Below are 26,873 nucleotides of genomic sequence, written 5' to 3'. Positions count from 1 at the left end.
CTGCTCCTGCCTGACTCATTCCTTGCAGAGTCATTTCTCCTTGAGGGCTCAAGACCCATGTCAGCTTTGTGAGGGTCCCCTTTCCCACAGGGTTTGTCTTTGAAGTAGATCTGGCAAAGAAATGAGGGCCGAATGGTGGAATTCCAGGCATTGGCCACCGGGAGAAGTGTTTTTGCTTTGCTTTGGGGCATGGAGGGGCCTTCCTTGTGCCATGGAGAAGGCAGGCTGCTGGCCCTACATCTGTGTATGTGTGTTGGGGGGTGTTGGGGAACTGTTGAAGCGAGGAGCCATGGGGAGGGGGGACTCTCTAGACTTTGGAGGACAGGCTCCCATCCCTAATGTGTTGGGACAGAACTGTGTGTGTGTGTGTGTGTGTGTGTGTGTGTGTCGCTGACTCAGAAATCCAGGGATCCCCATGGGGCATGGGGGGTGGAAGTGGCCAGGCACTGGGGGATGCCCTCACCTCGACCCCTGGTCACCCCCCCAATCCCACCACTCCTCAGGGCGCCTGATGGACATCCTGCGCTGCCGTGGCAAGAGGGGCTATGAGGCCTTCCTGGAAGCCCTGGAATTCTACTACCCTGAGCACTTCACACTGCTCACAGGCCAGGAGCCCGCCCAGCGCTGCTCCATGATCCTTGGTGAGTGGGCCCCAAGTGTGTAAGGGAGACACTCCTTTTATCCCTGTGAATGAATAGGGAAACTGAGGCACAATGAGAGCCCATAAGGTTTTCCCAAGGCCCCGCAGCAATCTGATTATGGGGCTGGGATTCTAACCCAATTAGTCTTGCGTCCACAGTGACTTGCTGAACTTGGCTTTTCCCCTCTAAGATGGTTTTCAGCCACGTATATTTCAGGTATACGTGAGTTTATAGTTTCTTCTAAGAATCAAAATGTTATAGCAGCTTTAGAGTGAACAGATCTTCACTTCTTTCTTTGGCTCTGCCGCTAACAGTTTGTTGGGTCTCCTTTTTCTTTACATTTATATGCATACAAGCTCACAAATACATGGGGTCCTTCTGTATGTAGCTCCAGATTTTGCTTTCTAGAACAATTGATTTTAGGGATTCCTATACTTGTTTAAATGACCACATAGTGTTCATTAATGAAATTGTGCCATGATTAATTTAACCCATCCCCTTTTGATGGATAGCTAGTTTGCTTCCAGTTTTGTAATATTACAGACAGCGATGCTGGGGACATCCTTCTCTGTGCATCTTTGTGAAAATATGAGTGTGTCTCAGGAAGAGGTTCTGAGCAGCAGAATTTTAAACATTAAGCCAATAAACCTCCCACCAGTGTGTGTGGGTGCCTCGGGGATCACTTAAACATTGTTTACTAGTCTGATATGTAAAAAAAAAATTATTTAAGTTTCTTCTTCATAGGGAAATGCAGCTCACAGCTTATTATCTAGTGAGCCTTGAGCAGGTGACTTGACCTTTCTTTACCTTAGTTTCTTTGTCTTCAAAATGGGAATAATGACAGTACTTACCTTATAATGTCATAAAGATTACCTAAGTTAATATAGTTGTCTAACGTAAAGAGTGAAGTCAACAAGTGATAGTGGTTACTGTTATTATTGCTGATGAGTATGAACATATTTTCTTATGTTTATTAGCCATTCCTTTTTATTTATTTATTTATGAAATGTAACCACATAGAAGCACAAACATTCTTATCATATGGTCATTCCATTCTTGTTATATAATCAGTAATTCACAATATCATCACATTGTTGTATATTCATCGTCATGATCATTTCTTAGAACATTTGCATCAATTCAGAAAAAAAAATAAAAAGAAAAATGGAAAAAAATTCATACGTACCATACCCCTTACCCCTCCCTTTCATTGATCATTAGCATTTCAATCTACTAAATTTATTTTAACATTTGTTCCCCCAATTATTTATTTACTTTTAGTCCGTATGTTTTACTCTTTATCCATATGATTTATGCTATAGCTTTTGTCATATCCATTAGGTTGTTTGCCTTTTTCTTATTGATTTGTAGGAGCTCTTTATATATTAGGGTTCTGAATCCTTTGTTTAATGTTATAAATATTTTCTTCCATTTTGTCACTTTATCTTATAACTTTGTTTATTGCATTTTCCCTCATTGAGAAGTTTAAAGATTTTTGTATAAAATTGTCTTTTCTTTTCTAGCTTCTGGGTTTTGCACCTTAAGAAGGTCTTCTCTACCCAAAATTTGTTCTATAATTTCCTTTATGGTTTGAGTTTTTCTGTGCTGTCTGTTCTCTTCCTGCATTTTTTTTTTTTTTTTTTTTGCGTGACCTGAATTTTCTGTCCTCTGTCCCGGCAGATGAGGAGGGGCCTGAGGGCCTGACCCAGTTCTTGATGACAGAGGTGCGGCGGCTGCGGGAAGCTCGCTCCAGTCAACTGCAGCGGGAGCAGCAGCTGCAGGCCCGGGGCCGGGCGCTAGAGCAGGAGCGGGCAGGGCTGGAGCGGCGGCTGCAGGAGCAGCAGCAGGCGCAGGAGCGCTGCCAGCGGCTGCGGGAGGACTGGGAGGCGGGCAGCCTGGAGCTGCTGCGTCTCAAGGATGAGAACTACATGATTGCTATGCGCCTAGCACAGCTCAGCGAGGAGAAGAACTCGGCAGTGCTGCGCAGCCGCGACTTACAGCTGGCGGTAGGCCTTGGGAGGGCAGATGGGGTAGGCCGGGGACAGGGCAGCCTCTGCAGAAAATCGTGGTAACCTACTAACCCACTCGTTTCCCAGAGACACTGTCTGCCTGCCTGGTAGCCATGGGCAAGTCTCACATCACTGCCTGTGTCTCAGTTTTCTCATCTCTCACAAGGGGATGTTGGTAGCACTTACTGGATTTGACCAGAGTTTCTTAACTGGGGGCAGTTTTATCCCCTAGACTCATTTGTCTGTATCTGAAACATTTTTGGTTGTAACAACTTGGGGGGTGGTGTTACTGGCATTTGGTAGGTAGAGGCGAGGAGACTGCAATCCATCGTACAGTGCACAGGGCAGCTCTCCCCCCACCCCCTCCCTACACACCCAAAAGAACTGCTCAGTCCAAAATGCCAGGAGTGCTAAGGCCAAGAAACCCTGGGTTAAGAGGAGTCAGGGAGTTTGAGACATGAACTTAGCTCGGTGCCTGGCAGTAGGTTGGCACTCAAAAACCTGGCTTGTTGTTGGCTGTTGTCATCAGTGTTGTTAGTGCTGACCGTGTGCTCCTCAATTGACATGCAGCATGCCATTTAATCCTCACTAAAGCGCCTGCACCAGGTTCTCCTTCCAGATTGCACACACTGAGGCCCAGAGAGGGAAGGGGTCTGACTCCAGGTCACACAGCCAGCAGGCAGCACTGCCCGGAAGGGAACTGGTCTGCCTGGCACAGCGCTGGCCTTCTAAGCACAACGCTGTCCTGTCTGTTCTCCACCCCGTGAGCTCTCACTCCTATCTAGCTGCAGGTGGGGCCACATCTTTTAGCACCTGAGAAATCGCACCTCATTTGCTTAGTTTTTTATTGGTTCTTAGCATGGGGATGGTGGTGGTAATGCTGTATTTTACTGCCATAGGGCGTTGTCCCGAGGGTTTAGTGGGTAAATTCATGTTGAGGGCCTAATGGGTCCAGCAGTAGATTCTGTCCAATAATACTTTACGAGGAGCCACGATGGAGACTGATTTGGATTTTGAAGTCCCCTTATCCCATGTTCCTTGGGTTGGGGTTGTGGTGCTGCAGGTAGAGGCGTGCCCCTGTGGTTGACGGTCGGTGTGTGAGGTTGTAGGCGCGTGAGGTTGTAGGCGTGGGTGCAGCAGTCTGTGGGTGCCAGCGGCTGTGCCTGGCTGGGTGGGTTGATGTCTGGGGGAACCAAGTCCCAATCAGGGTTGTTGAGGCTCCAGGTTGAAGGGCCCAGGCCGCTGGTCCTGCTTGAAGATTTTGGTGGCCGGTTGGCAGTCGTGAGCCAGCATGGGGCTGCTGTTCAAGGGCTTGCTTAGGGTGGAGCCTGGGGTAGAGGCTGCCGGAGGCCCCCAGGCTGGCCGTGGACTGAGAAGCACAGGGTGGTGGGCAGGGCTGTGGGCCAGGTTCCAGGCCCCGCTTGCCGCTGATGAACGGTGTGGCATGGGCAAGGCTTCCTTCTCTGTGCCTCAGTTTCCTCCTTCTCAAAGTAGGGAAATTGCTAACGAGGGTGATGTAGCAGTTATACAGCACTACCTGTACACCAAGCTCGGTCCTGTGAACTTTCCACCCACAGACTCCTTTTAATTTTCCAGCAGCCTTTGTGGGCAGGGGGAGAGTATTATTATCTTCCCATGTACAGATAAGGAAACCGAGGCACAGAGCGGTTGTGAAGGGCATGTTCCCAAAGTCCCAAGACTGCAGAATTTCTGGCTTTGCTCTTGGCACCCAGAGGGGTTCTTTTTTTGTGTGTGCGAGACAGACGTGCAGCTTGCTGGGAGGTTTTCTTGGAAGAAAGTGAGGACAATGTGGTGGCCAGATGGTTAGGGGAGGCTGTGCCCAGCATGGGTTGGCCTGTGGTCCCTTTGGTTGGTGTGATTGTGAGTTGGAACTTGTGGGCTGGCGAGAGGCGGGGAGCATGTGACATTGCATGGGGGGTGGTCCTCTGTGTTTAAGGCCGGCTGGGGTCGGCTCTGGGGTAGGGGGTGGAGAACGACACACTTGGAGCTCGGAGGTGTTGTGTTTGCTGGGCGCACTTAGTGTGACCACGTGGGGGCAGGTATTATGCCATTTTGCAGAGAATGGCTGCTTCTTCCCGGTTTTGAGACAGAAGGTAAGGGGTTATATTAAACTAATAGATATAGTTATCTTTTTTTTTATTAATTAACGGAAAAAAAAAAAGAAATTAACCCAACATTTAGAAATCATACCATTCTACATATGCAATCAGTAATTCTTAACATTATCACATAGATGCATGATTATCGTTTCTTGGTACATTTGCATCGGTTTAGAAGAACTAGCGACACACCAGAAAAAGATATAGAATGTTAATATAGAGAAAAGAAATAAAAGTAATAATAATAGTAAAAAAAAAACCAAACAAAAACAAACAAACAAACAAAAAAAACCTATAGCTCAGATGCAGCTTCATTCAGTGTTTTAACATGATTACTTTACAATTAGGTATTATTGTGCTGTCCATTTTTGAGTTTTTGTATCTAGTCCTGTTGCACAGTCTGTATCCCTTCAGCTCCAATTACCCAGTATCTTACCCTGTTTCTACCTCCTGCTGGACTCTGTTACCAATGACATATTGCAAGTTTATTCTCGAATGTCCGTTCACATGAGTGGGACCATACAGTATTTTTCCTTTAGTTTTTGGCTGGACTCACTCAGCATAATGTTCTCTAGGTCCATCCATGTTATTACATGCTTCATAAGTTTATCCTGTCTTAAAGCTGCATAATATTCCATCGTATGTATATACCACAGTTTGTTTAGCCATTCTTCTGTTGATGGACATTTTGGCTGTTTCCATCTCTTTGCAATTGTAAATAACGCTGCTATAAACATTGGTGTGCAAATGTCCGTTTGTGTCTTTGCCCTTAAGTCCTTTGAGTAGATACCTAGCAATGGTATTACTGGGTCGTATGGCAATTCTATATTCAGCTTTTGAGGAACCGCCAAACTGCCTTCCACAGTGGTTGTACCATCTGACATTCCCACCAACAGTGGATAAGTGTGCCTCTTTCTCTGCATCCTCTCCAGCACTTGTCATTTTCTACAGTTATCTTTATTGAAAACTTAGCTACTGTAGATTTGCCTTAACTTTGGGGCACTTTCCTGCCACAGAGGAGTTGCAGGTGGATATTAACAGAACAGCTGATTCTGTCTGTCTAGGCAGCTTGGCTCCCTCCCCCTCCCAGACAGGTGTGCCGGTGGCTGCAATTAAATACCATGTTTTATAAAGTGGAAATTTAATGAGCTGTTATTTCTAAGCAACATAAACTTAAAGAATGAATGCTGTAATTTTGTGCCGAGTGAGTTTGTACACCAGGATGAGACGCTTCTGTGTTCCCTGGCGTTCAGCAGAGCCTCCCAGGTGCCCTGTCCCCTGAGCTCATTCTGGAAGCCGTAGGGCCGCAGGTCGGGCAGGAGGCCATGGTGTGCGGCTGCGGTTTCCTGGGTGGGCGTGACCGAGTTTGCCCTTGTAACTAGCTGTCTTTCTCTTGCAATTCACAAAGCATGTTTTGTGAGTGGGAAGGAATGCCCGAGTCATGAATTTCTTTCTGAGTCCTTTGTGGAGGAGGAGTAGACTGTTAATTTATGCAGCTGTCTGACCTGACCTGCAGACTGCTGTGTGTGTGTGTGTATGTGTGTGTGTGTTGGTGCGGGGCTGGCAAATCGTTTTCCAAGAGAGGCCGGGGCACCGCTGGGGCACCAGACACCAGCATGCCTGTGTGTAGCCCCAGAGGTCATTGTGACCTTTTCCCAACAATGACTTCACTTTGTAGCCTGCCACCTGCTGCTGCCCTTGTCCCTGTCTGGCCTCAGAACCCCCCCACAGATTTGGAAAATGATGACCTTGGAGGACTGCAGCCGTAGTCCATCACATTGGCCCTGCATGTCACATCAGATTGGCCCTGCATGTCACATCAGATTGGCCCTGCGGCCACCACACTTCTGCCCACCCACCAAACCGGTCGTGGTCCTGGGATTTTATTTAAAGCTGTTAAGACTGTGCAGTCATGCCCTTGGCAGCTCTCCAGCCAGCCCTTTACAGTTTAAAGGCAGCTGCCTACCCAATGCCTTGTTGGATTCCTGCAGCAACTTTGGGAGGCAGATAGTGGGGCAGAAGGTTGGCTGAGCCCATTTACTGATGGGAAAACCAAGGCCTGGGGGAAAGGAAGCAACTTGCTCAGGGTAAAAATAGATAAACCAGAATCCGAACCTCGGACTTAGGGCTCTTGGCATGGGCACACCAATAGCACAGTCTTGCTCAGGACAGGCTGTTAGGGATTTCTTTAAGGAATGATCAGACTCACATTGCTTCCAGGAGTGTGTGTGAGCTGGGAGGTGGATAGAATTGGGACAGCCTGGTTCCCTGCCTTCCCCCAGAGAGTCTCTTTCCTGGGCTGGTTGTGGATGCAGGGGCCAGGGCGTAGAGAGGGGCCAAGACTTGTCCCAGGCCATGCTGAGTTACGGGCAGAGCTGGGCACAGATGAGCCTTTGGTGATGCAGCACATCTACCCACAAGTCCTTGAAGCAGAGAATTTCCCTGGGATGGGGCCTTGGCCTCACTGTCCCATTCCCTCCTCAGCACATTTGGCTAGCCTGCCCTTTCTTCGTAGATGAGTCCTGAGAGGATGTCTGCTCAGCCCTCCTGGGAGTCTTGGAGGTGCCAGCAGTGGGGGAGTGAGACCTCTCCCTCCGCAGGTGGACCTTGCTGGTGGTTCCTGGGGCCCTGCTCCCTGCGCTGACCCGTGTCTTGGGCCGTAGGTGGATCAGCTCAAGCTCAAGGTGAGCCGGCTGGAGGATGAGTGTGCGCTGCTGCGAAGGAACAGGGGGCACCTCCCTGGGTCCGAGGAGAAGGAGAAAGAGCCAGACAGCGTGGACCTGGTCTCGGAGCTGCGTGCGGAGAACCAGCGGCTGACGGCGTCGCTGCAGGAGCTGCAGGAGGGCCTGCAGCAGGTAGGAGGCCGGCGCTGGTGGGGCCGGGCCCGGGAGGCAGACCCTTCTGCTCCTTGCTCCGACACCTGAGGCCTGGAACGTGTGGGATTTCAGAATCAGGGCAAGTCCGGGACCTGATGAGAGCCCAGGCTGGCCTCTAGCCCAAAGCTGCCTTTGGGCCATGGGAAGTGGGGTGAGAGAAGCCAGGGCTCTGGCACGTATCAGGGGTTGGGGGTACCTGGCCGGGATGTGGGCCTGGGGCCTGGATTTTGGGCCCAGGGTCTGTCTGGGTTCTGTAAGATGCTTTGGGCTTGGGGAATAGCCCTCTGCCGCTGCCCTGGGTGTGGGGGAGCCTGAGCGCGAGAGAGCAGGCCTGCTTCTTGTTAAGAATAACAAGGAGGCCCTGAAAGAACCTCGTCAGAGCAGGCCCTGGGCCTCTTACCTCATTTACACCCAAGACGCTCCGTGGAGGGTGGGCAGGGCTGAGGGTGCCACACCTACTCCTCAGAGGCAGGGAGAGACAGCGATGAGGTCCAGAGATGTCAAGGCCCTGGCCGAGCTGGCAGAGCGAGTGGGGGTGTGTGTGTGGGGGGTGGGCTCAGGGGCCCGGGGGCCGGACCCGTGTCTCCCCCTGCCTTCCCTGGGCCGAACACCGAGGCAACCCTGCACTCTGACCGCCAGGAGGCTAGCCGGCCAGGGGCCCCGGGCTCAGAGCGAATTCTCCTGGACATCCTGGAACATGACTGGCGGGAGGCACAGGACAGCAGGCAGGAGTTGTGCCAGAAGCTGCACGCCGTGCAGGGCGAGCTGCAGTGGGCAGAGGAGCTGCGGGACAAGGTAGCGTCAGCCATGTCCCCCTGTCCTGTCCCACCCCCTCGTGCCTTTCCCCTTAATGCCTTCTCCTGCTGACAGCCCGGCTCTTGGGGGTCCCGTTGGGCATCACCAGTTCACTTCATTTGACCTTCCCTGATCACCACTGTGTGCCAGGCTCTGTGCTAAGTCTCAGGGGATGTAATGCAATCATGATAGCATTATTGAGTACCTACTGCATGTCGCGTTCTAAGGACCGTGCATTCATTCCTTCTCAAGTAGGTGTCCAGGCACCATCCTAGGCCCCAGATACATCAGTGAATAAAACAGAGGTCCCTGCTTCTGGAGAGTAAATTCTAGCAGGGGAGACTGTATGCCAGACACATAATACCAAGTCTGTTATTTTGTGTAGTTGATGGCAAGCATTCAACTACATGGGAGTTGCAGATGGGAGAAGCAGAGCAGGGGAAGGGAGCTGGTTGTAGTTTAAGTGGGGAGGCCAGGGTTGGCTGGTAGGTGTTATTCCCATTTTACAGGTTAGGCAGCTGAGGTCCAGTGAGGTAAAGTCGGTGGCCCAGGCCCCCAGTTAGGGGTGGGGATGGGTGGGCCCCTGTTGTTCTGGGGCTCCTGACCATGGAGCCTGGCCTCTCTCACTGGCCCTTGGGCACCTGCTGGATAGCTTCCCCCTCGTTCCTGTACATACAGGATGGCTTGGGGTCTGTGGCTGTAGCTGGGGTCTGAGCCCGACCCATCCTTCCCTGCCCTCAGTATCTACAGGAGATGGAGGACCTGCGGCTGAAGCACCGCACGCTGCAGAAGGACTGCGACCTCTATAAGCACCGCATGGCCACCGTGCTGGCCCAGCTGGAGGAGATTGAGAAGGAGCGGGACCAGGTGAGCCCCACAGCCCACTCAGGTAGGCCAGGCCTCGTCCCAGGCATTGGTTCTCTCATGGGGATATGAGAGGTGGACAGGACTAGAATTGCAGAAACAGAGTTGAACAGGTCGCTAAGTGCTTTAGTATGGGACGTGCAAGCCTAGGAGAAAAATACAGACGTGGGACCTTGAACTTTCAAGAGCCACCAGCCTTGTACCCTGACCCTACCTGTCTCACCTGAGCTCCCGTGGCAGTTACGAAAGTTGGTCCTGGCACAGAGCTTGCAAATATTTGCTGATGAAGAAATTCTCAGAAGTTCTGACTCCCAGTACTTGGACACTGTGGCCTTCATGTGCTGAGGCCGTGGGGCAGGCTGAGGACCCTGGGCCCAGTTCCCCCAGGCCCCCAGCCCTCCTTGTGTGAAACGCACCTTGCAGCAGGGGAGAGTAGGTTTTACCCTTGGACCACATTGGAATCCCAGCAGCTCCACTTAAGCAGTTGGAGTTTGCAAATTTGAATGGGCCTCCCTTGGTGAAAATGCAGATTTGGGGCTTCACCTCTAGATATTCTGATACAGGTGGTCCTGAGAAGGGCCCAGGAATCTGTGTTTCTCCATGCTCCCCCCCAGCCCTAGCTCCCTCTGAGGCAATGGGGCACACATCTGGGACATGGGCCCAGCTGGCAGGGACTCTGGTCCTTCTTGTGGGAAAAGCATCTTGGATACAACCTGCTGGGTTTGACCCTGATTCCTCCGCTAACCGGGATGCTGTGGAGTCGTCTCCGGGAGGGGCGTAAGGTTGTTCCTAGAGAAATGGTAAGAACCTGGGGTCTGGACTAGATGTCCAGGGCTAGAATCCCAGCTCTGACCCCACCGCCTGTGTTACCTTTGGGCCTTGGTTTCCTGTCTGTAAAATGAGCCTCACAGCCAGGCTTAACTTACGTGGAGCTATAGCGAGATGGAATGAGTTGATATTTAGCCCAGGGCCTGGCACGGGAGTCACTCAATAATTGTCAGTGTTGTCACCTCCCACGGTGAGGCCAGGACAGCTGGGCCAGCGCGGCTTGGTCAGTGACTGGCCTTCAGTGCCCCGCTGCCCACCCTCCCCAGGCCATCCAAAGCCGCGACCGAATCCAGCTGCAGTACTCGCAGAGCCTCATCGAGAAGGACCAGTACCGCAAGCAGGTGCGGGGCCTGGAGGCCCAGCGAGATGAGCTGCTGACCACTCTCACCAGCCTGGAGGGCTCCAAGGCCCTGCTGGAGGCGCAGCTGCAGCGGGCTCAGGGTGGCCCCTGCCTCAAGGTGAGCAGGGTCAGGAAGGGGAGGGTCCTGTGGGGAGCGCTCGGCTGGGGTTGGGACTCGCAGGGCCAGGAGGGAGACCTCAGTGCGGGGTGGGAACGTGGGGGAACAGGCAAGCTCCCTCAGCTGGGATTGGGAATGCACAGGACCTTTTGGCCAGGGTCAGGAGTGCATGGGACCCAGTGGGCCCCTGCAGCAGGGATTGGGAATGAGCTGGACCTGGGGGGTGGGGGAGCCCGGGAGTCCTGGCTGGAAGCCTCACTCTGGGTCAGAAACACGCTGGTCTTGGAAGGTGCTTGCGGCCAGGGTGGGGAGTGTGCAGGTCTCAGGGGCGCACTCAGCTGGGATCGGGAACACTGATGGGCAAAGGTGGGTGTGTGTTGGTACCTGAGGGAGTAGGATGGGAAACAGAGGTGGGTCTTTTAAGTTTCCAGGGGTGCCCCTGAACATGAGAACAGTTTGATGCTTTCTTTACATACACCCAGTAGAGCTTGGCTGCCCCAGGGATGTGAGCATCTTGGAATGCAAAACATGGGACCTGAAGTCCCTCAGAGACTACCTAATGCAATCCCCTTATTGCACAGGCCCGAGAGGGTCAGGGGTTGCCTGAGGTCACATGACCTATCAGCCCTGGAGCTAGGCCCAGACCCCTTGGAAACCAGACACTGGCCTTTGGGGCATCTGCCTCGGGCTCTGCATTTTCTTGTCATGGGTTTGTTTGAAGACAGCTCAGGTAGCCAGGGATTTGGTCCATGGCCTGGAGGAATGGAATGAAGGAGGCATGAATCTAATTTCCTACTTTGTAAAATCCTTAGTGCCTTTTTATCTCTTAGGAATAACAAAAGCCCTTATCCTGTCCATGAGGTCCTGCAGGGTGGGCCCCCCAGCCCCTCCCTCTCCCCAGCCTGGTTCTGTGTGTCTCAGCCATGATGGCCTTTTAATTTCTGGAATGGGTCACAATTCTGCCACAGGGCTTTTGTATATGCTTCTCTTTTGCTTTACCTAATTAGCACCCACTCATCCATGAGTTCTCAGCTCACATCAGACATTCTATGGAGTCCTCCAGGGCCCTAGGCTGTGTGTTATCCTTGCCCTGACATCTTTTTTCCCTGCTCTGAGCATAGCTTGGGGCTATTTTATTCATCTGCTTGCTTGTTTATGTCTCCCTCTCTAGGCTATGAGCTCCCTGAGGGCCTGGATTGTAGGTCCTTTGTTCCCCCCTGTATCCCTATGCCTGGCACATGGCAGGCACTCAGCTGCCCTTCTCTTCCCCTTCCTCTCCCAGGCCTGTGCCTCCTCCCACTCCCTGTGCTCCAACCTCAGTAGCACCTGGAGCCTGAGCGAGGGCCCCTCCCTGCTGGGGGTTCCGGATGCAGCTGGGGAGGTGGCCGTTGTTGGGGGATCTGAGCCCCATGCCTCGGTAAGACCCCCACCCTGCCCTCGATATGGGGAGGGGAGGAGACTGCAGATCACATTCATACAAATGCTGTTATGTTGAGTGTTTTCCAGTTTGCTGACTGTTCCTTTTCATGGGTGGGGAAACTGAGGCCCAGGGAGGCCAAGTGCCTCATTTAAGCTCACCCAGAACCAGCTTGGTGCTGGGCCTGGGTACCAGGAGACCTGAGGGTGCTACTCACACACTGTCATCTTGCTGAACTCTAGTGATGTGCACAAGCTAGGTGCTTTGGGTCTGGGAGGGTGCCAGGCACTGGGGATGCCCCAGGCACTGTCATGGTGTTGCAGGAGGAGGCCACAGACAATGAGAAGGAGATCAACCGGCTCTCCATCCTGCCTTTCCCCCCCAGCGCTGGTTCCATCCTCCGCCGGCAGCGCGAGGAGGACCCTGCACCCCCTAAGAGGTAAACAGGCCCAGCGTAGACCCCAAGCAGCCACTTTCCAGAGGCCCTCATGCCAGGCGGGTACAGGCAGCCATTGCCCTCTGTGGCCAGTTAGTGCCTTTACTACCTGATCATAGCTGGTGCCCTGGAAACCCAGGCCCACGCACGGAGGGCTGACCCAGGTCAGAGGTTCAGCCAAGGCCAAAGGGCAGAGTGCGTGTACCCGCCCTGAGTAACTTGGAGGAAGAGTCCCTGGAGGGCAGACCTCTAAGATCCTAAATCCAGGGGGAAGCCTGGGAGGTTAAGGACTAGGAGATGCAGGTCATGGGTTGAGTGAGATCAGGGGTGAGAGGTCGGGGGATGCTTCTGCAGGGGCTGGTATGGAGCTGGCTTTGAAGGGCAAGCTGACTTCCAGGTGGAACAATGTGGAGCAGAGGCCTGGGGGATAACTTCTTGCCCTGTGGGTTTAGGGGAGATGGGTGCCCTTTGCCTGGGACCCCTGCCTTGGGTCTAGCTTGGGTTTGCATGGGGGCTGCGGGACCCTGTGATGGGCGTGGGGACAAGAGGAGGGTGTGGGCAGAGTGCCCGCCGTGCCTGACCTGCGCCCTCCCTCCCTCCCCACCCAGGTCCTTCAGCAGCATGTCGGACATCACAGGTAACAGCCCGTGGAGACTCTGCGGGGACGGGCGTCATCTGGGGGCTTGGCGACCCCCAGAGTCCTAGGCTCTGCCCTGGGAGGCGGTGAAGCCTGCTGAAGGCCTGCATCTCCTTTCCTGAGGCTGCCCCCTCCTCTGACCAGGCAGGACGGTCCTGCTTGTGGGAGGCCTGAGGGACAAAGGTCACACCTCTCACTCTAAGCCGGTCCTGGGTCACCCCGGTCCCAGCTGGGCATTGTGAGGCTTCTCCTTGGATCCTGCCCGCCCTCCTCCCTCTTCTGGGAAACCGTGGGGTCAGCCAACAGGCCCTGGCCAGTGGGTCTGAGGGACTCCTGGGGCGTCAGGCCTGCCAAAGCCCAGGTCTCAGGGCTGCCCTCAGGTACCCTGGCCTTGGGGACGCAGAACTCCCTCTCCAGTCTGCCCCAGTTTCCCATCCCTGGGACCCCTGGCCCTCATTCCTCCCCTCCCCTCTCCCCAGTTTCCCAGCTCAGGACTCCTGACCCTCACTCCCCCCCTCCAGGGAGCGTGACGCTTAAGCCCTGGTCCCCCGGCCTCTCCTCGTCCTCTTCCTCTGACAGCGTGTGGCCCTTGGGAAAGCCGGATGGCCTCCTGGCCCGCGGCTGCGGCCTGGACCTCTTCAACAGGTACTGCAGCTGCTGGTGCTGGGGGGTGCTGGGGGGTGCTGGGGGGTGGGTGAGCTAGGTCAGTCTCCTTGGGAGAGGGCAGGCAGGGCTAAGGGAGAAGCGAGCCCTGAGCCTTTGCTTTATGCCGCTGCTGCTGCCTCCGCTGCCAGAGTAATAAAGCCTTCTGACACGGGGGCCTTGGGTTCAAATCCTGCCACTACCGATTATCACCTGTGTGAGCTGGGCTGTCCCTTCTCCTTGTCAGTGCAGGGGGCGCCCACCAAATGGTCTCTTTTCCATGTGGGTGCTTTTTATTGATTTTTGTTTACTTTTAGTTGTGGTGATGTCTACACGACACAAAAACATAGAATTCGGTGGCATTAATTACATTCAAAATGCCTTGCTACCATCACCACCTTCCGCCACCAGACCCTCTGCCATCCCAGAGGGACACTCCGTGATCATGGGTGGGGAGGTAAGCAGAGCACACAGCTTTGCCAGGTGCATCAGAACACCGGAGGGGGCAGCTGTTTATTCATTGGGGCTGTCTCCTGACACCCCTGTCCCTCACTCCTCCCTCACTCTGAGCTCCCCGCAAGGCTGAGCTGTCCGGCTGCGGCCAGGCGTGGGCCACCGTGGGAGTCCCCATGGCTGGTCTGGTCTCAAGTGGCACAAGTCAGGAGACACCTTAGCCCCGAGTGCAGCGCAGGCCCAGTGTCCTGGTGATGTGGCCGCTGAGGGTGACCAGTGGTGCTTGGGGGCTGGGAGGCAGCAGGGGCTGCTCTGAGAAGGTGGCCTTTGAACCCAGCCAGAGGGAGCCGGCAAGGAGGGCAGCTGGGCAGCTGTGGGAGAGAGCAGAAGGCGTCCAGGGAAGCGCCCAGAGTTTGCTGGTGACTGGTGCGGTGATCGGGGGGTGGGGGGTGGGGGGGGAGGTGAAAGTTGAGTCTGGTTGGAGCTTTGTGAGTCAGGCGGGGAAAGTGTGGACTTTGGCTTGCAGACCCTGGGGAAGCTGGGAGGGTTTCACTGTTATGAACACGACTGCTGACCGCCTTACAGGATTCTCTCTGTCCTGAGAGGTGGGTGTTATTATGATCATCGCTGCTTTATAGAGGAGGAAACTGAGGCTCAGAGCGGTTATGGGACTTGCCCAGGGTCACACAACTGGATGTGCCTGGAGCCAGGGTCCGGAGTGACCTGATCAGATGTGGATTTTGGAAAGGGCTAAGGAAGCCGTGAATGTCAGCGGTGGGCTGTGGAATGTGGAGAGGGCGCACAACAAATCAGGGCCTGAGCAGGGCCGGTGGCCTCCTGCGTCCTGCCAGCAGCTGGGCCCGGGCCCGGCCCTCCCTCCACCCCCAGCCCCGGCAGCCAGCCCAACGCGACATTGTTTCTCCCTGTGCAGGACGTGTTCTGGGGGAAGGGGCGGAGGTGACTCCCTTCCTGTCTGCCTCTGCCCTTCCTCCCGTACGGGCCTGTGCAGGGGTCCTGGCTGCTGTCCAGTGGGTGCTGGGCTGGGGGCAGAGCTGGTGGGAGTGGGCGCCGTGATCCCATGGGCTACCTCTGCTCCCGGTGCCTGGGGGGAGAGAGTTGGGGGGCAGAGTACCGATTGGGCTGGGGGTTGGGAAGATGCGGAAATGAGGGGTGCTGGATGTGGGGGTGGACTGAGAGAGAAGCAGGCAGACCCACAGATGGAGGGGGAGGCTGGGGCTCTTGCTACCTAAGGCCTTGACTGTGGCCAGTGCCCCTGGGGCTGGGGGCTGGAGTGGGGGCTTTGCGTGAGTCCTGGGGCAGTGTCACGGCCTCGTGGGGGTAAGTGGGCTCAGAGCCCAGATCTGATACTTGCTATTGTGGGGCCTTGGGCAAGTCACTTAACCTCCCATGCCTTCAGTTTTCTGCTCTGTAAAGTGGGACGCACCATAGATCCCTGTGCCCTGGGGTGGCTTAAAGTGCTTAGACCCATGCAGGGCTCTGAGTGAGCTGTTACCATGTTAGCTCTTTGCCGTTATTTTTATTTCTGCTGCTGTTCATAACTCTCGGGGTAGAGCCTGGTATGTTTAGTCCCACTGAACAGATGAGGAAACTGAGGCTTAGAGAGGGTCAGGAATTTGTTCCAAGTCACAAGGCCACTGGGGGTGGAGTTAAGGGTTCCAGCATGCTCCTTTCAATCCCCAGTTTTCTGTTGGGCATCCCTGGGCGTGGGCCCCTTCCCACCGCCCATTTCTTCCCCTCAGCCTCTGCTGCCTCCTCCGTCAGCCCCTTGGTCTCCCCTGCCCTTCTCTGCTGCCTGGGGCCTTAGGGTGGAGCAGAGGATGGGTGGACAGTGGCGTACTAGAGCAGGCTGAAGGATGGGCAGACAGATGGCTGGGCTGGAGATGTGAAAGAGCTGAAGAAAGAGTTTGGTTCCGAGGGAGAGGGGCAGGGAGGGGAGAGAACTCCATCCAGGTGCTATCTCCATGAGCGCCCCCCACCCCCGAACCTTGTGCTTGCTCATGTGTCCCAGGGGGTCCCTGACATTTTCTGTTCTTGCACAGAGAAGGTTCTGGTTGGTCTGGGGGACTGAGGTTAAGAGTGTGGGTTCATTTCTTGACTTTACCACTCACCCCAGCTTCATAATCCTCAGCAAGTTACTAACTGGTCTGTACCTCAGTTTCCCTCATCTCTAATAGAGGGATCATGCCTTTATTATTAGGTATATATTATTAGTTGACTGGCACGCCATCAAACTAGAAAGTGTCCTTTCAGCTCTGTTGTCAGCAGTGTCAGTGCCGTAATGCATGGGCTGAGGGGAGTGGGTGGTCAGGAGGGCTTTCTGGAGGAGGTGAGTGTAGAGTTGGGTCTGAAAAAATGAGCAGTGGAAGAAGTGTAACACACGTGACAGAGGGGGACGGGGAAGTTAAGATGGGCAGAGCAAAGCAGGGCAGACTTACAGAGGAGGGGGTCCCAGGCCAAGGGAACAGGACCTGGAGAGTGTAACTGAGGCGGCAGCTTCTGGGGCAGTGTGGGTCCCCGAGCCTGGATCCCGTGGGCCCCCGGATCCCCTGGGGGGGGGGGGTCAGGGAGGCCTGGGGCTGGGGTAGGTCTGGCTTCTTAAAGTCTAAGGGCCCCTCTTTAAGGGCCCTCAGTACACTGCCCAGAGCTCTTCCTTCAGGGCCCTGGGGTCTAGGGGGTGGGTGGGGGGAAAGGGAGGGTTCGGGGGTGGGGGTAGGGAGTCTGGCCCATCAGGCCTTGCCCTTTTCCCTCTGCGGGGAGCCCGCACCTGTCCTTCCCACTGCCCCACAGGGTAGGGGTGAGGCTCTTCCGATTGTGCTGCAGGAGACGTGGGGGTCCCGGGAGGTCGGAGCAGGCAGCACCCGGCTCTGTGTTCCCCTCGGCGCACCTCGTGCTTGTCTGTCTGGGCCTGGGGACGAGAAGGAGCCATCCCCAGGCGGACCCTGAACATGCTGAGAGCGCTAGTGCTGTGGAGGCCAGTGGGGTGCTTGGTCCCTCAGGAGCTTCCTGGAGCAGGGGATGGGATGGCTGAGCTGGGTCTCCGGGGAGCGGCTGGCCGGTGCCAAGGGAAGAGCGGCAGAGCTGGGAGCTGGCCTGTGCACAGCAGTCCCGACTTCCAGTCCCGGGGAGGGGTGAAGTGTGCAGGGGCTGGCAGCGGGGGTGGGGTGGGGGTACTGGGTGCCTTGCTGCTTGCTGAACCCTCCCCTGGGGTCTCCTGTGGGTTTGAAACAGGTGGGGAAACGGAGGGCCAGAGAGAGATAGCTTGTCCTAGTGACAGCAGATGCCACATTTTGCACCCCTAGCCCCATTTTAGACCTTCCCATGTCTTAAGCCGTTTGGTTCCATGGCAAAGTAGGTAGAAGCGGATGGGAACCCCGAGGGTTAGAGGTGAAGCGGCCAGGCCGGCTGACCCCCAAGTTCCTGCCGGTGACCTCCATACCACGGGTTCTCAAACTCGTCTGGCCTGACCCACAGTGAGAAGTGCATTTTATACTGAAACCCAGTACCCCTTCCTGCAACAGAAGGGTCACGGGCAATAGTGGGATGTACCCGGTGGGAGGCAAGCTTCTAATTTTTATTCCATTCCATTAAAAGGCAATGCCGGCTGTGATCCAGGACGCCCTGGGGCAGACATAGTGTTAGCACCAGGTGGGGTCCTGCCCCAGCCCCTCAGACCTGGGGCTCTGTTTCGAGCTCACCCACCCTGGGCTGTCAGCAGGGGGCAGCATAGCTGTCTGCAGCTGCAATCTGGGGAGGCAGGCCACAGACCCCTGGGCCCTCTCTGGGCTCCTCCAGCTGGGGCCCATCATGGACCCTGGCTTCACCCCCTCCCCAATACCAGGCTTGACACTACCCCCTTTGCCAGGTCCCAGGGCCTCCCTAGTTCTCATCCAGGGGCAGGCAGAGCCATGTTGCACATCTTGGGACTCTTGTCTTAGCCTTCAGCGGTTCCCACAGCTCAAAGGAAGAAGACCAGACACTTTCGTTCTGTGCCCTTGCAGGCTGGCTCCAGCTTGCCTTTTCTGGAAGGTGTTTCCCGGGTTCTTAAATGAGTTCATCAGTGTGAGGAGCTGAGTGTATGTGCCTGGCACATGGGAGCACCCAGGAAGGGCCCGCGGCTGTTGTTACTGTTTAACAACTGTACAGCCCGTGGTCTATCCTCACTTTTGCACTTGCCATGCCCTCAGCCTGGCGCCTGCTCCCCTCTCCGTCTGTTCCCGGATACCTCTTCCCCTGGGAAGCCCCCACCTCGGTCTTCTCTCCCTGTAAACCCACTGCTCCTGGGAATGCCCTCTGTTCTTTTGTGCTTTAGTGGGGGCCTAGAGCGTGAGCATAACAGACGTGTATTAATCACCTACTACGTGCCAGACCCTGTGCTTGGTGAATACAGAGCTGAATGCAGAACTCCTGTTTGGAGAATGCTCTTTCTGCTGGAGGAAGCCACAGGGAACAGTAAAGCTGCTGCATGGCAGATGCGAAGTGACCGTGTGGGAAGCTGGGGCCTGGGAGGGAGAGGTTGCCGGGGCCTGAACTTTGAAGCACGCCTGGATGGCGTTCCAGGCACAGGGGTCAGCGGGAGCAGCGGCCCTTGGTGGAAGACATGGTGTATTTGAGGAATCTCCGTGGTTCTTCAAGAATGCTGGGCCGAATTGGTACTGATGGCAATTTAATTCCCGGCCCCTTTCTCCTTTCTTAGGTCGCTAGCCATCCACGTGTCAGGCTGGAGCCCCCCGGGGGGTCCTGAGCCGCAGGACAAGAGCCCAGACAGCCTGCCGTTCCTTGGGGACAGCTGGCCGGGGGCTGTGGTGCGGCGGGTGCTCTCTGGGCCGGGGTCTGCCAGGGTGGAGTCTCGCGAGGTAAGCCCCCTTCCCCATTGAGCTGCGGGTGGAGGGCTTTGGCCTGGGCCAGACACCTTCTCATCCGTGGATTAAGATGCCTTGGTGGAGCGTCTGGGGTTGGCCAGAGTGGAGGCAGCGGGCGGGGGTGAGGGGTGGTGGGGTGTTCCTTGCCCTGCCGCAGTTGGGTTAGTTGAAGCCTCAGTGGGCTGGGCTGAGAGGTGGGGCACGCTGGTGGTACCTGGACAGATCCCAGCCCTGGGACTGCCCCAGGGTGGGCCATGCTGATTGGCGGGTCTTGTTGGTGGGTGGGGGCTTAACTGGGCCTGACATGTGTGTGCCCCGGTGGGCGCTGGGGACTGAATTATGAGACAAGGCCACTCCCGCACCCCGGTCTTCCTCCAGCCCCGGAGTTGGCCTGCTCCAGCAGCCTCATTTCTTTCCCTCCCTGCCTGGATTTTCCCCCCAGACAAGGGCCGAAGCCACTGGCCTGGAGGGGGCCTGCCTGGAAGCTGAAGCCCAGCAGAGAACCCTGCTCTGGACCCCAGCGCCCACACCTCCCTTCCTGATGGACCGGAAGGGTGAGTCTGGCCCTGTGCAGAGGCTGGGGGTGGGGCTGGAGCCAGGGGTCCCCGAAGGTCAGAACTAGTGGCCCAAGAGAGAGCTCGTCCAGCCGGTGGTGCAGGTGGGAAAACCAGGGGCCAGAGAGGTAGATGGCCTCCCCCCCAACTCCTGGCAGTGCTCCCACCCCCTCCCCGAGCCGCCCACGCTGCCACCTCTTTGCCGGTCATCTGTTCTCACACCCTTTCTCTGCCTCCTCAGTGAGCAGCTTATAGTGAAAGGAGCACTGGATTGGGAGTCCAGGGACCTGGGTTTGCATCCTTGTTCTGTCCCTAGTGGGCTGGGAGGCCTTGGGCAAGTGTCCATCCCCTCTGGGCCTCAGACCATCGCGGGGAGGGGAAGTGGCGTCTCAAGAGGAGACTTCCCCACCAGCCATTCCCTGACCTCCCCGTTCTGCTCCTGTCCTCCTGCCCCCTCCTTGCCCAGCCTGCCAGTCCTTTCATGAGGCCCTGGAAGCCTGGGCCAAGGGGCCGGGTGCTGAGCCCTTCTACATTCGCGCCAACTTCCCCCTGCCGGAGCGGGCAGACCCCCATGCGCTGTGCGTGAAGGCGCAGGAGATCCTGCGGCTCGTGGGCCTGGCGTACAAGCGGCGGCAGGAGTGGTTCTGCACACGGGTGGACCCCCTTATGCTGCGGGACCTGGACCGGGGCACTGTGCCCAATTACCAGAGGTGACGGGAGTGGGCTGAGGGGCTCCCTCCCTCTTCCTGTCATCTCTGTCATCTGTCACCATCCCCTGGGGCCGGATGAGGGGATGAGAGAGAGGAGGCGAGGGGCTCCCCTTGTCCCTACGAGCACCTGACTCCACGCCCTCCACAGAGCCCAGCAGCTGCTAGAAGTTCAGGAAAAGTACCTGCCCTCCAGCCGGCCCCGCGGCCCCCGCCACAATGTAAGCTGGGTGGGAGGGAGGGGACCTGCGGGGGGCCAAGGGGGATGGTCTGAAAGGGAGAGGATGGGCTCCATCCTCCGGCAGCCCCAGGGGAGGAGAGGAGGGAGGCCCCTACCTGGCTCCTTCACTAGGATTTCATCCATCTCCGTTAATTGATTGTGTTTGGGGTGATTGAGAGGCTGGAGGGAGACTGGGTGTGCCCCGTGCTCAGGGGCATGCCTGGCACAGTGAACAGTCCCCTTTCCTGTCCTCGATTGTCTCCGGTGGACACGGGGTGGACACTGGGCAGTGAGCTCGGAGGGCTTCGGTGACTCGAGGCTGGACTCAGAGGGGAGCTGGACGCTGCACCCCAGCTCTGCTTCTGATGACTTTGGGACCAGCATTGCCGTCCTACCCTCCCTCAAGGCTTTCCTTCTCGTCTGTAAAATGGGAGCTGAGTTAACACGTTGTGGGCACCTGAGATGTGTTAGGGATTTGGTCCAGTTAGCATTCTAGCTATTAGTTACATCGATCTTGCCCAAGGTCACATTGAGAACTCATTGCCAAAGACCCCAGGATTGTCTCCCCTGTGCCCTGCCGCCTGGGAGGTGGGGTTTCTACTTCCCCACTGGCCAGGCGGAAGCCCACGTGGTTGGTGTGACGGCCAGGGCAACGGAAGGAGGGATGTATGTGACATTAGATTCCTCTCGGCTTCTGGGCCTCAGTTTCCCCATCTATAAGGTGGGGGGCAGACCAGCCAGTCCCTAAGGCTCTTACTCTAACTGGCTCTGGCGAGCTTGCGTCTCTGGTTGCTCTTGCCTGCCTGGGGGCTGTGCCGGGCTGCGCGGAGCCAGGAGAAGTGCCTGGTGGCTGAGGGGCTTGTTTTGACCTGGGCCGTGGCAGCCGGCCCTCCCTTGGTGAGGTGGAACTGAGCTCTCAGGTACTCCCCTTTCCTTACCCCCTTGCCAGCTGAAGAAGCGAGCCCTGGACCAGCTACGACTGGTGAAGCCCAAGCACGTGGGGGGGCCTGCAGGGGACTCCCCGGAGCAGCTGCTGTTGGAGCCCTGCTCAGGTGAGCACACAGGCGTGCACGCATGTGGTGGCAGGTGCTACAAGGGCCTCTGGGATGGGGTCCCTGGAGGCAGTAGGGTGAAGCCTTAGGCCAATGGTGGAGAAGAGGCTGGGGGAGCTCATATGAGGCAGTAGCACCTCTCAGGGGCAAGGGAAGAGGTTAGTTAGTGAAGCCTTTTGAAAGAGATGGTGTTTCAGCTGGGCCTCCAAGGATGAATAGGAGCTTGTTTCAGGTAGAAGGCCCAGCTTGTGCAAAGGCACAGTGAGGACAGTGAGTGGGTATCGAGTGCCAACTCTGTCAGGCATTGTGCCTTGGCCCAGGGGACACAGTGGTCCCTGCCCATTGGCACAAGCTCACCCCACCTGCCAATCAGATAAACAGACCCAGAACCCTAGTTGTCAGGTGTGAGGTGCACAGTCAGGGAGAACTGGGTGCTGTGGGGTACCTGCTGAAGGTCCTGCCTGACTGGAAACGAGGGAGCCTGTGACTTGGGCTCTAGGGGGAGAGTAAGAGTTTACTGGGCTGAGCGGGCATGGGCCTGGGCTGTGCAAAGGCCCTGTGCTTAGAGGCCTGTGAGGCAGGAACGGTGGCCCACTGCCTCTCCTGGCTGGCCCGGCAGGGCTGTGTCACCAGTGTGGAGCCTGTGGCCTTTTTTCCTGAACATCATGGAAGAAGTCACTGGTGTCTTCAAAGCAGAAGAGTGCCGGGATCTGACTCGTTTTAACAGCCTCCCTGTGGGTGCCGGGTGGAGAATGGCCTGTAGGGGGCAGGGGTGAGGCAGAGGAGCAGGGAGGAGCCGACCACTCTGCCTCCTGCGTGTGTGTGTGTGTGTGTGTGTGTGTGCGCGCGCGTGCGCGCGCACGCAGAGCAGCAGTCCCTAGGAGAGGGCGGAGGATGGGTGGGAGTGAGCTGAGGTTTCTGGGGGCAGGTGATAGGGTTCCTGGGTGTTGAGGGTGTTGGGACCCTGCGTGCACCCTCATCCTCTACACCCCTACCCCAGAGCCAGAGCGGAGCCTCAAACCCTACAGCCTCGTGCGGCCGCTGCTGGTGTCTGCCCCACGGCCGGTGGTGCTCCTGCCCGAGTGCCTGGCGCCCCGGCTCATCCGCAACCTGCTGGACCTGCCCAACTCCCGGCTGGACTTCCACGTGTGCTCAGCGGGTGAGCCCACATGCATGGGTGGGAGGCGGCCCTGCCCTGGGGCAGCCAGCCTGCGGGTCCTCACCCCGGCCTCCTGCTCCCTCCTCTGCAGAAAGCCTCCTGGGGGAGGAGCAGTGCCCGTCCTCCGCGCCTGGAGCCCCCAAGGCCCGGCCTGCCTCCCCTGGCCTGGGCAGCCGGATCCGCACCATCCAGGAGTCTGTCGGGAAGGTGTGGTGCTGGGCGGGGTGTGGGCGGGCGAGCGCACGAGAGTCAGAGTCTGCTCGCCTGCGGGGTGGGCCAATGAGCAGCAGTGGCCTCACCTGCAGAATGGGTGGGTGGGGAGCAGTTGGCCACGTTTGGTGTGTGGGGGCCAAAACATCTTCCCTGAACTTGTCCTCGCCCTTGACATTGTCCTGGGCGCTGGCCAGGAGCCCCGGGGGTGGGTGGTGGATCAGCTCCATCCGTAGATGGGGAAACTGAGGTCCAGAGGGACAAAGTGGCTCATTTTCCTGATCTCCCAGCTTCCCTTAGGCTCGTTCCTGGCTGCCCTGGGTAGGGAGGCAGGACTCACTGCTGTGGGAGAGGGGGTCCACCAGGGCTGGGGGTGGGGAGGTCGGTGCCTCTGGGCTGGGATTAAAATGTAGCCTCGGTTTCCCCGAGAAGAAGCACTGTCTGCTGGAGCTGGGTGCACAGGGCGTGCGGGAGCTGGTGCAGAATGAAATCTACCCCATCGTCGTCCACGTGGAGGTGACTGAGAAGAATGTGCGGGAAGTCAGGTGAGGCGGGTGGGGGGGGGCCGGGTACGCAGCTCCCCCCTCTCCGTCTGCGTCTCTGCCTCTGCTGTTCTCTGTCTCTGTGTCTCTCCATCTTTTGGATTATATTGTGGTTTGCTAAAGCTGCCAGAACATAATATACCAGAAATGGAATGGTTTTTAAAAAGGGGATTTATTAAGTTTGCAAGTTAACGGTTCTCAGGCTGTGAAAATGTCCAAACTAAGGCATCCAGGGAAATGTACCTTGACTCAAAGAAGGCCAGTGGGTCCGGAACACCTGTGTCAGCTGGGAAGGCACGTGGCTGGCATCTTCTGGGGTTTTTGGCTTCTCATGACAAATAACTTCCCCAGGGGAATTTTCTTTCTTCATCTCTGGACATCTCTGGCTGTGCGGGCTCTGAAGCTTTTTCCCAAATGGTTCCCTCTTAAAGGGTTCCAGTAAGCAACCCCACCTTGAATGCCTGGAGACACATCTCCGTGGAAACCATCTCATCAAAAGTTACCACCCACAATTGGGTGGGTCACATCTCCATGGAAACAATCAAAAAAGATCCTACCCAACAATATTGAACGAGGATTAAAGAGCGTGGCTTTTCTGGGGTCCACAGCAGTTTCAGACCAGCACAGACCGCCATCTTTTGGTTTCTCTCATCTCTCTCTCTTTGTCTTGCTCTTTGATTTTTGCACATCTCTGTCCTCCATCCCTGCATGTCCGGCGTGGCCGCCCACCCGACTGACCGTGGCTCACTCTCTCTTGGCAGGGGCCTGCTGGGCCGGCCAGGCTGGCGGGACTCTGAGCTGCTGCGGCAGTGCCGTGGCTCGGAGCTGGTGCTGTGGGGGCTGCCCTGCTCCTGGGCGCAGGTGCACGCCCATGCCTGGGGCCATGCAGAGGAGCTGGCCAAGGTGGTCCGCAGCTGCATCCTGCAGGAGCAAGGACGCCTGGTGTGGGTGGAGTGTGGCCGAGGCTGCAATAGCAGCAGCGAGGCCTGAGAGCTCCATCGGACGCCCGTGGCCTCCTCTGACCATTCAGAATCCTCCAGCGGGAAGCCTGGTGTCTGGTGGAACTGGAACTCCCATCCTCAGCCTTCCTAGACTCTTGGCCTCTAGGGGTTTGGGCTCTGTCACCTGAGTTCGTGGCTGGTGCTCCTGAGCCTCTGGGAGCCCCACCGGGTGGAGCTCCTGCCTGCCCTGGCCTTGCTGCTCTGGGCCCCTCCCTGCACCCCACGTGTGTCTCCGTGTCCCCACTTGTGGGTCTCGTGCGTGGGGCCGCATCCTGTCCTTAAATGTTCTCCCTGGAGCATCTGAGTTCTCATCATTGCACGGGTTTGCACACCCAAGTTCTCAGGGGGTGGCTCACACCTTCCACTCCACTCGAGGTCTCACGTTTGTCCCTGCTCCCGGGCATGTGAGTCCCATGTCTGCCCTGTGGGTGCATGGCCCCCACCCTCACGGAGCCCTCCTCCTGGATCCTCATGCCTTCTCCCTGTGTCCTCTCCCACGGGTCCGTGGTTCTCTCCTGTGTAAATGTCATGCCCCTACCCCATTACACTTGCACACTAACACACGTGTGTTCCCCGTGAGCACATGCGGGACCATGTTCTCACAGCACCCGCTCCCTGCCCTGCGTCCCGCCTCTCAACGCAGGTGGGGAGGGGCCGGCTGCTCCGTCACCAGAATGTACTGTGGCTCATGGATCCTCAGCGGGCCCTTTCACTCAAAGGCTGCACATGATGGAACATTAAACACTTTGTCATACAAGCTGGTGGCCCTCTGTTCCTCCCCCTACTTCCCTGCTTTGTCCCCACCCTGTCTCCGCTGATACCCCCTTTCAGGTCCCTGCCTGACCATGGGGAGGGTCAGGTTTCGCTCCTGACTCATCCCTGAGCCGCCTGCCATCTGTGCTGGCATCACCTTACCTGCCCCGAAATGACTGAGGGAGGGCCTCACTGCGGGGCCACCCCGATGCTCAGCCCTGCCTGCATTTGGTCATTGAAGGAGTGTCCCCTGGAGTGGGTTGTCTCAGGTGCCAGATTCTGAGTCCAGGAGATCAAGAGCAAATCCTCTGTGTGTGATCAGGCCCCAGAGACAACTCCACTAGAATGGGGACAGCCAACTCCATTGTGAGAAACCCAGGCGGGCTTACTGGAGGAGGTGCCACTCGAGGTTGGAGGTTGGGATTCCTTTCTTCAAGAAGCACCTATTGGACTTACTGTGTACAGGCAACTGTTTCTGACACTGATGGTGATGCACTTTTTGGGCAGGACCCTGCTCTGAGGGAGCTCGGATGGGGGACGTGGTAGTACTATACCAGGTGGAGGCTCAGAGGCAGAAAATGGATTGGAATTGGCCAGCAGGGGAGCCATAGGAAATGAAACTGGGAAATTAGAGGTGGGGCGTCCCAGAGTGGGGCAGAATGCCAGGCTTGCCTACAGGATGCAGCGGGGACCCCTGGAGGGTGTTGGAGCAGAGCTGTGGGCATACCAGAGCTCAGCTTGGTCATGGGCCGAGCTGGGCTGAAGCAGGCCTGAGTGGGGGAGTTGGGTAGTGGAGGAGAGGACTCTGGTTGGGGGGGGAGGGGGACGGGCAGGGTTTGGGGAAGATGAGGTAGAGGGGCTGGACCTCCATGCTGGACAGGCAGGTGGAAATAGGCCCTGAGCTTTGGAGAGGGTTTGGGGCTAGGAACTGGGGATGTGGGTGTGGAGGGGAGCAGGGGAACTGAGATGGCCTAAGGGGGTCTGGCTGGCTGTCCCCATGAACGGCACCAGGAGGGGTTGGAGTGGTAGGGGGTGGGTGAGGGGCCTCAGACGCCTCCAACTGGTTCCACGATACAGGCTGGACCACAAGGATGAAGGTGGTTGGGAAAGGAAGTGGGGAGCCACCTGAGTAGACAGGGGGCCCAGGCTGTCCCAGGAGCCAGGAGAAGCATTTCTCAGGGATGGAGTGCAGGGTGCGGGGGGCAGTTTGCTTTGGTGGAAAGACTCTTTGGAGCCTGCTCTGGCTCCCCGCCTTGTCACTGTGTGACCCACAGAACCCCCATTAGCTCCTGTAACCTCTCTGGGTCCCAGGGCCCTCATGAGTGGAGTGGAGGCTCATGATGCCATGTGCAGGGATGGATGGTGTTGGCTGTGATGTACAGCCGCCTCTCGGGGAAACTAAGCTCCTTCTACCCCTCCAAGAATTGAGGCACCTTTAACAAGGTGCAGACTGGGGGAGCCTTAGGGAAAGTGGAGCGACTAGGAGTTGAGGCCACTCTCCTAGTGTGGGGCAGGGACTGGGGAGCTGCACCCTTAAGTGATAAGGGCAATTCCTACTGCCCAGGCACCGGGGTAAACTCCCTCGCCACTCCTGGCCTTCTTGGGTGTAGGCCCTTCTC

At 56.8% G+C, this 26,873-nt stretch overlaps 1 protein-coding gene across 3 annotated transcripts in view; it reads left to right on the top strand.

Annotated features, from left to right (window-relative positions):
• CARD10 (caspase recruitment domain family member 10) overlaps positions 1-25,258 on the top strand; it is a 29,548-nt gene extending 4,290 nt beyond the window's left edge. For 2 of the 3 annotated variants that reach the window (XM_077168754.1, XM_077168752.1), the window contains 19 exons: positions 504-641; positions 2,322-2,647; positions 7,434-7,625; positions 8,286-8,441; positions 9,183-9,308; positions 10,400-10,591; positions 11,874-12,008; positions 12,332-12,447; positions 13,053-13,081; positions 13,561-13,726; positions 18,891-19,050; positions 19,499-19,610; positions 20,077-20,320; positions 20,469-20,538; positions 21,487-21,589; positions 22,590-22,748; positions 22,840-22,955; positions 23,391-23,503; positions 24,262-25,258. In XM_077168754.1, coding sequence (XP_077024869.1) covers positions 504-641; positions 2,322-2,647; positions 7,434-7,625; positions 8,286-8,441; positions 9,183-9,308; positions 10,400-10,591; positions 11,874-12,008; positions 12,332-12,447; positions 13,053-13,081; positions 13,561-13,726; positions 18,891-19,050; positions 19,499-19,610; positions 20,077-20,320; positions 20,469-20,538; positions 21,487-21,589; positions 22,590-22,748; positions 22,840-22,955; positions 23,391-23,503; positions 24,262-24,490 — 2,882 coding nt within the window. In that variant the 3' untranslated portion in view covers positions 24,491-25,258. The remainder of the gene's footprint in view (positions 1-503; positions 642-2,321; positions 2,648-7,433; positions 7,626-8,285; positions 8,442-9,182; positions 9,309-10,399; positions 10,592-11,873; positions 12,009-12,331; positions 12,448-13,052; positions 13,082-13,560; positions 13,727-18,890; positions 19,051-19,498; positions 19,611-20,076; positions 20,321-20,468; positions 20,539-21,486; positions 21,590-22,589; positions 22,749-22,839; positions 22,956-23,390; positions 23,504-24,261) is intronic. The other variant, XM_077168753.1, reaches the window with a different exon arrangement.
• Positions 25,259-26,873: the final 1,615 nt, after the last annotated feature.

The sequence above is a fragment of the Tamandua tetradactyla genome, chromosome 7 (genome assembly GCF_023851605.1).
Source record: "Tamandua tetradactyla isolate mTamTet1 chromosome 7, mTamTet1.pri, whole genome shotgun sequence".
In the NCBI taxonomy this organism is placed as follows: domain Eukaryota; kingdom Metazoa; phylum Chordata; class Mammalia; order Pilosa; family Myrmecophagidae; genus Tamandua; species Tamandua tetradactyla.
The sequence above is the reverse complement of the archived record's forward strand: the minus strand, read 5'-3'. Positions and strand labels throughout refer to the sequence as shown.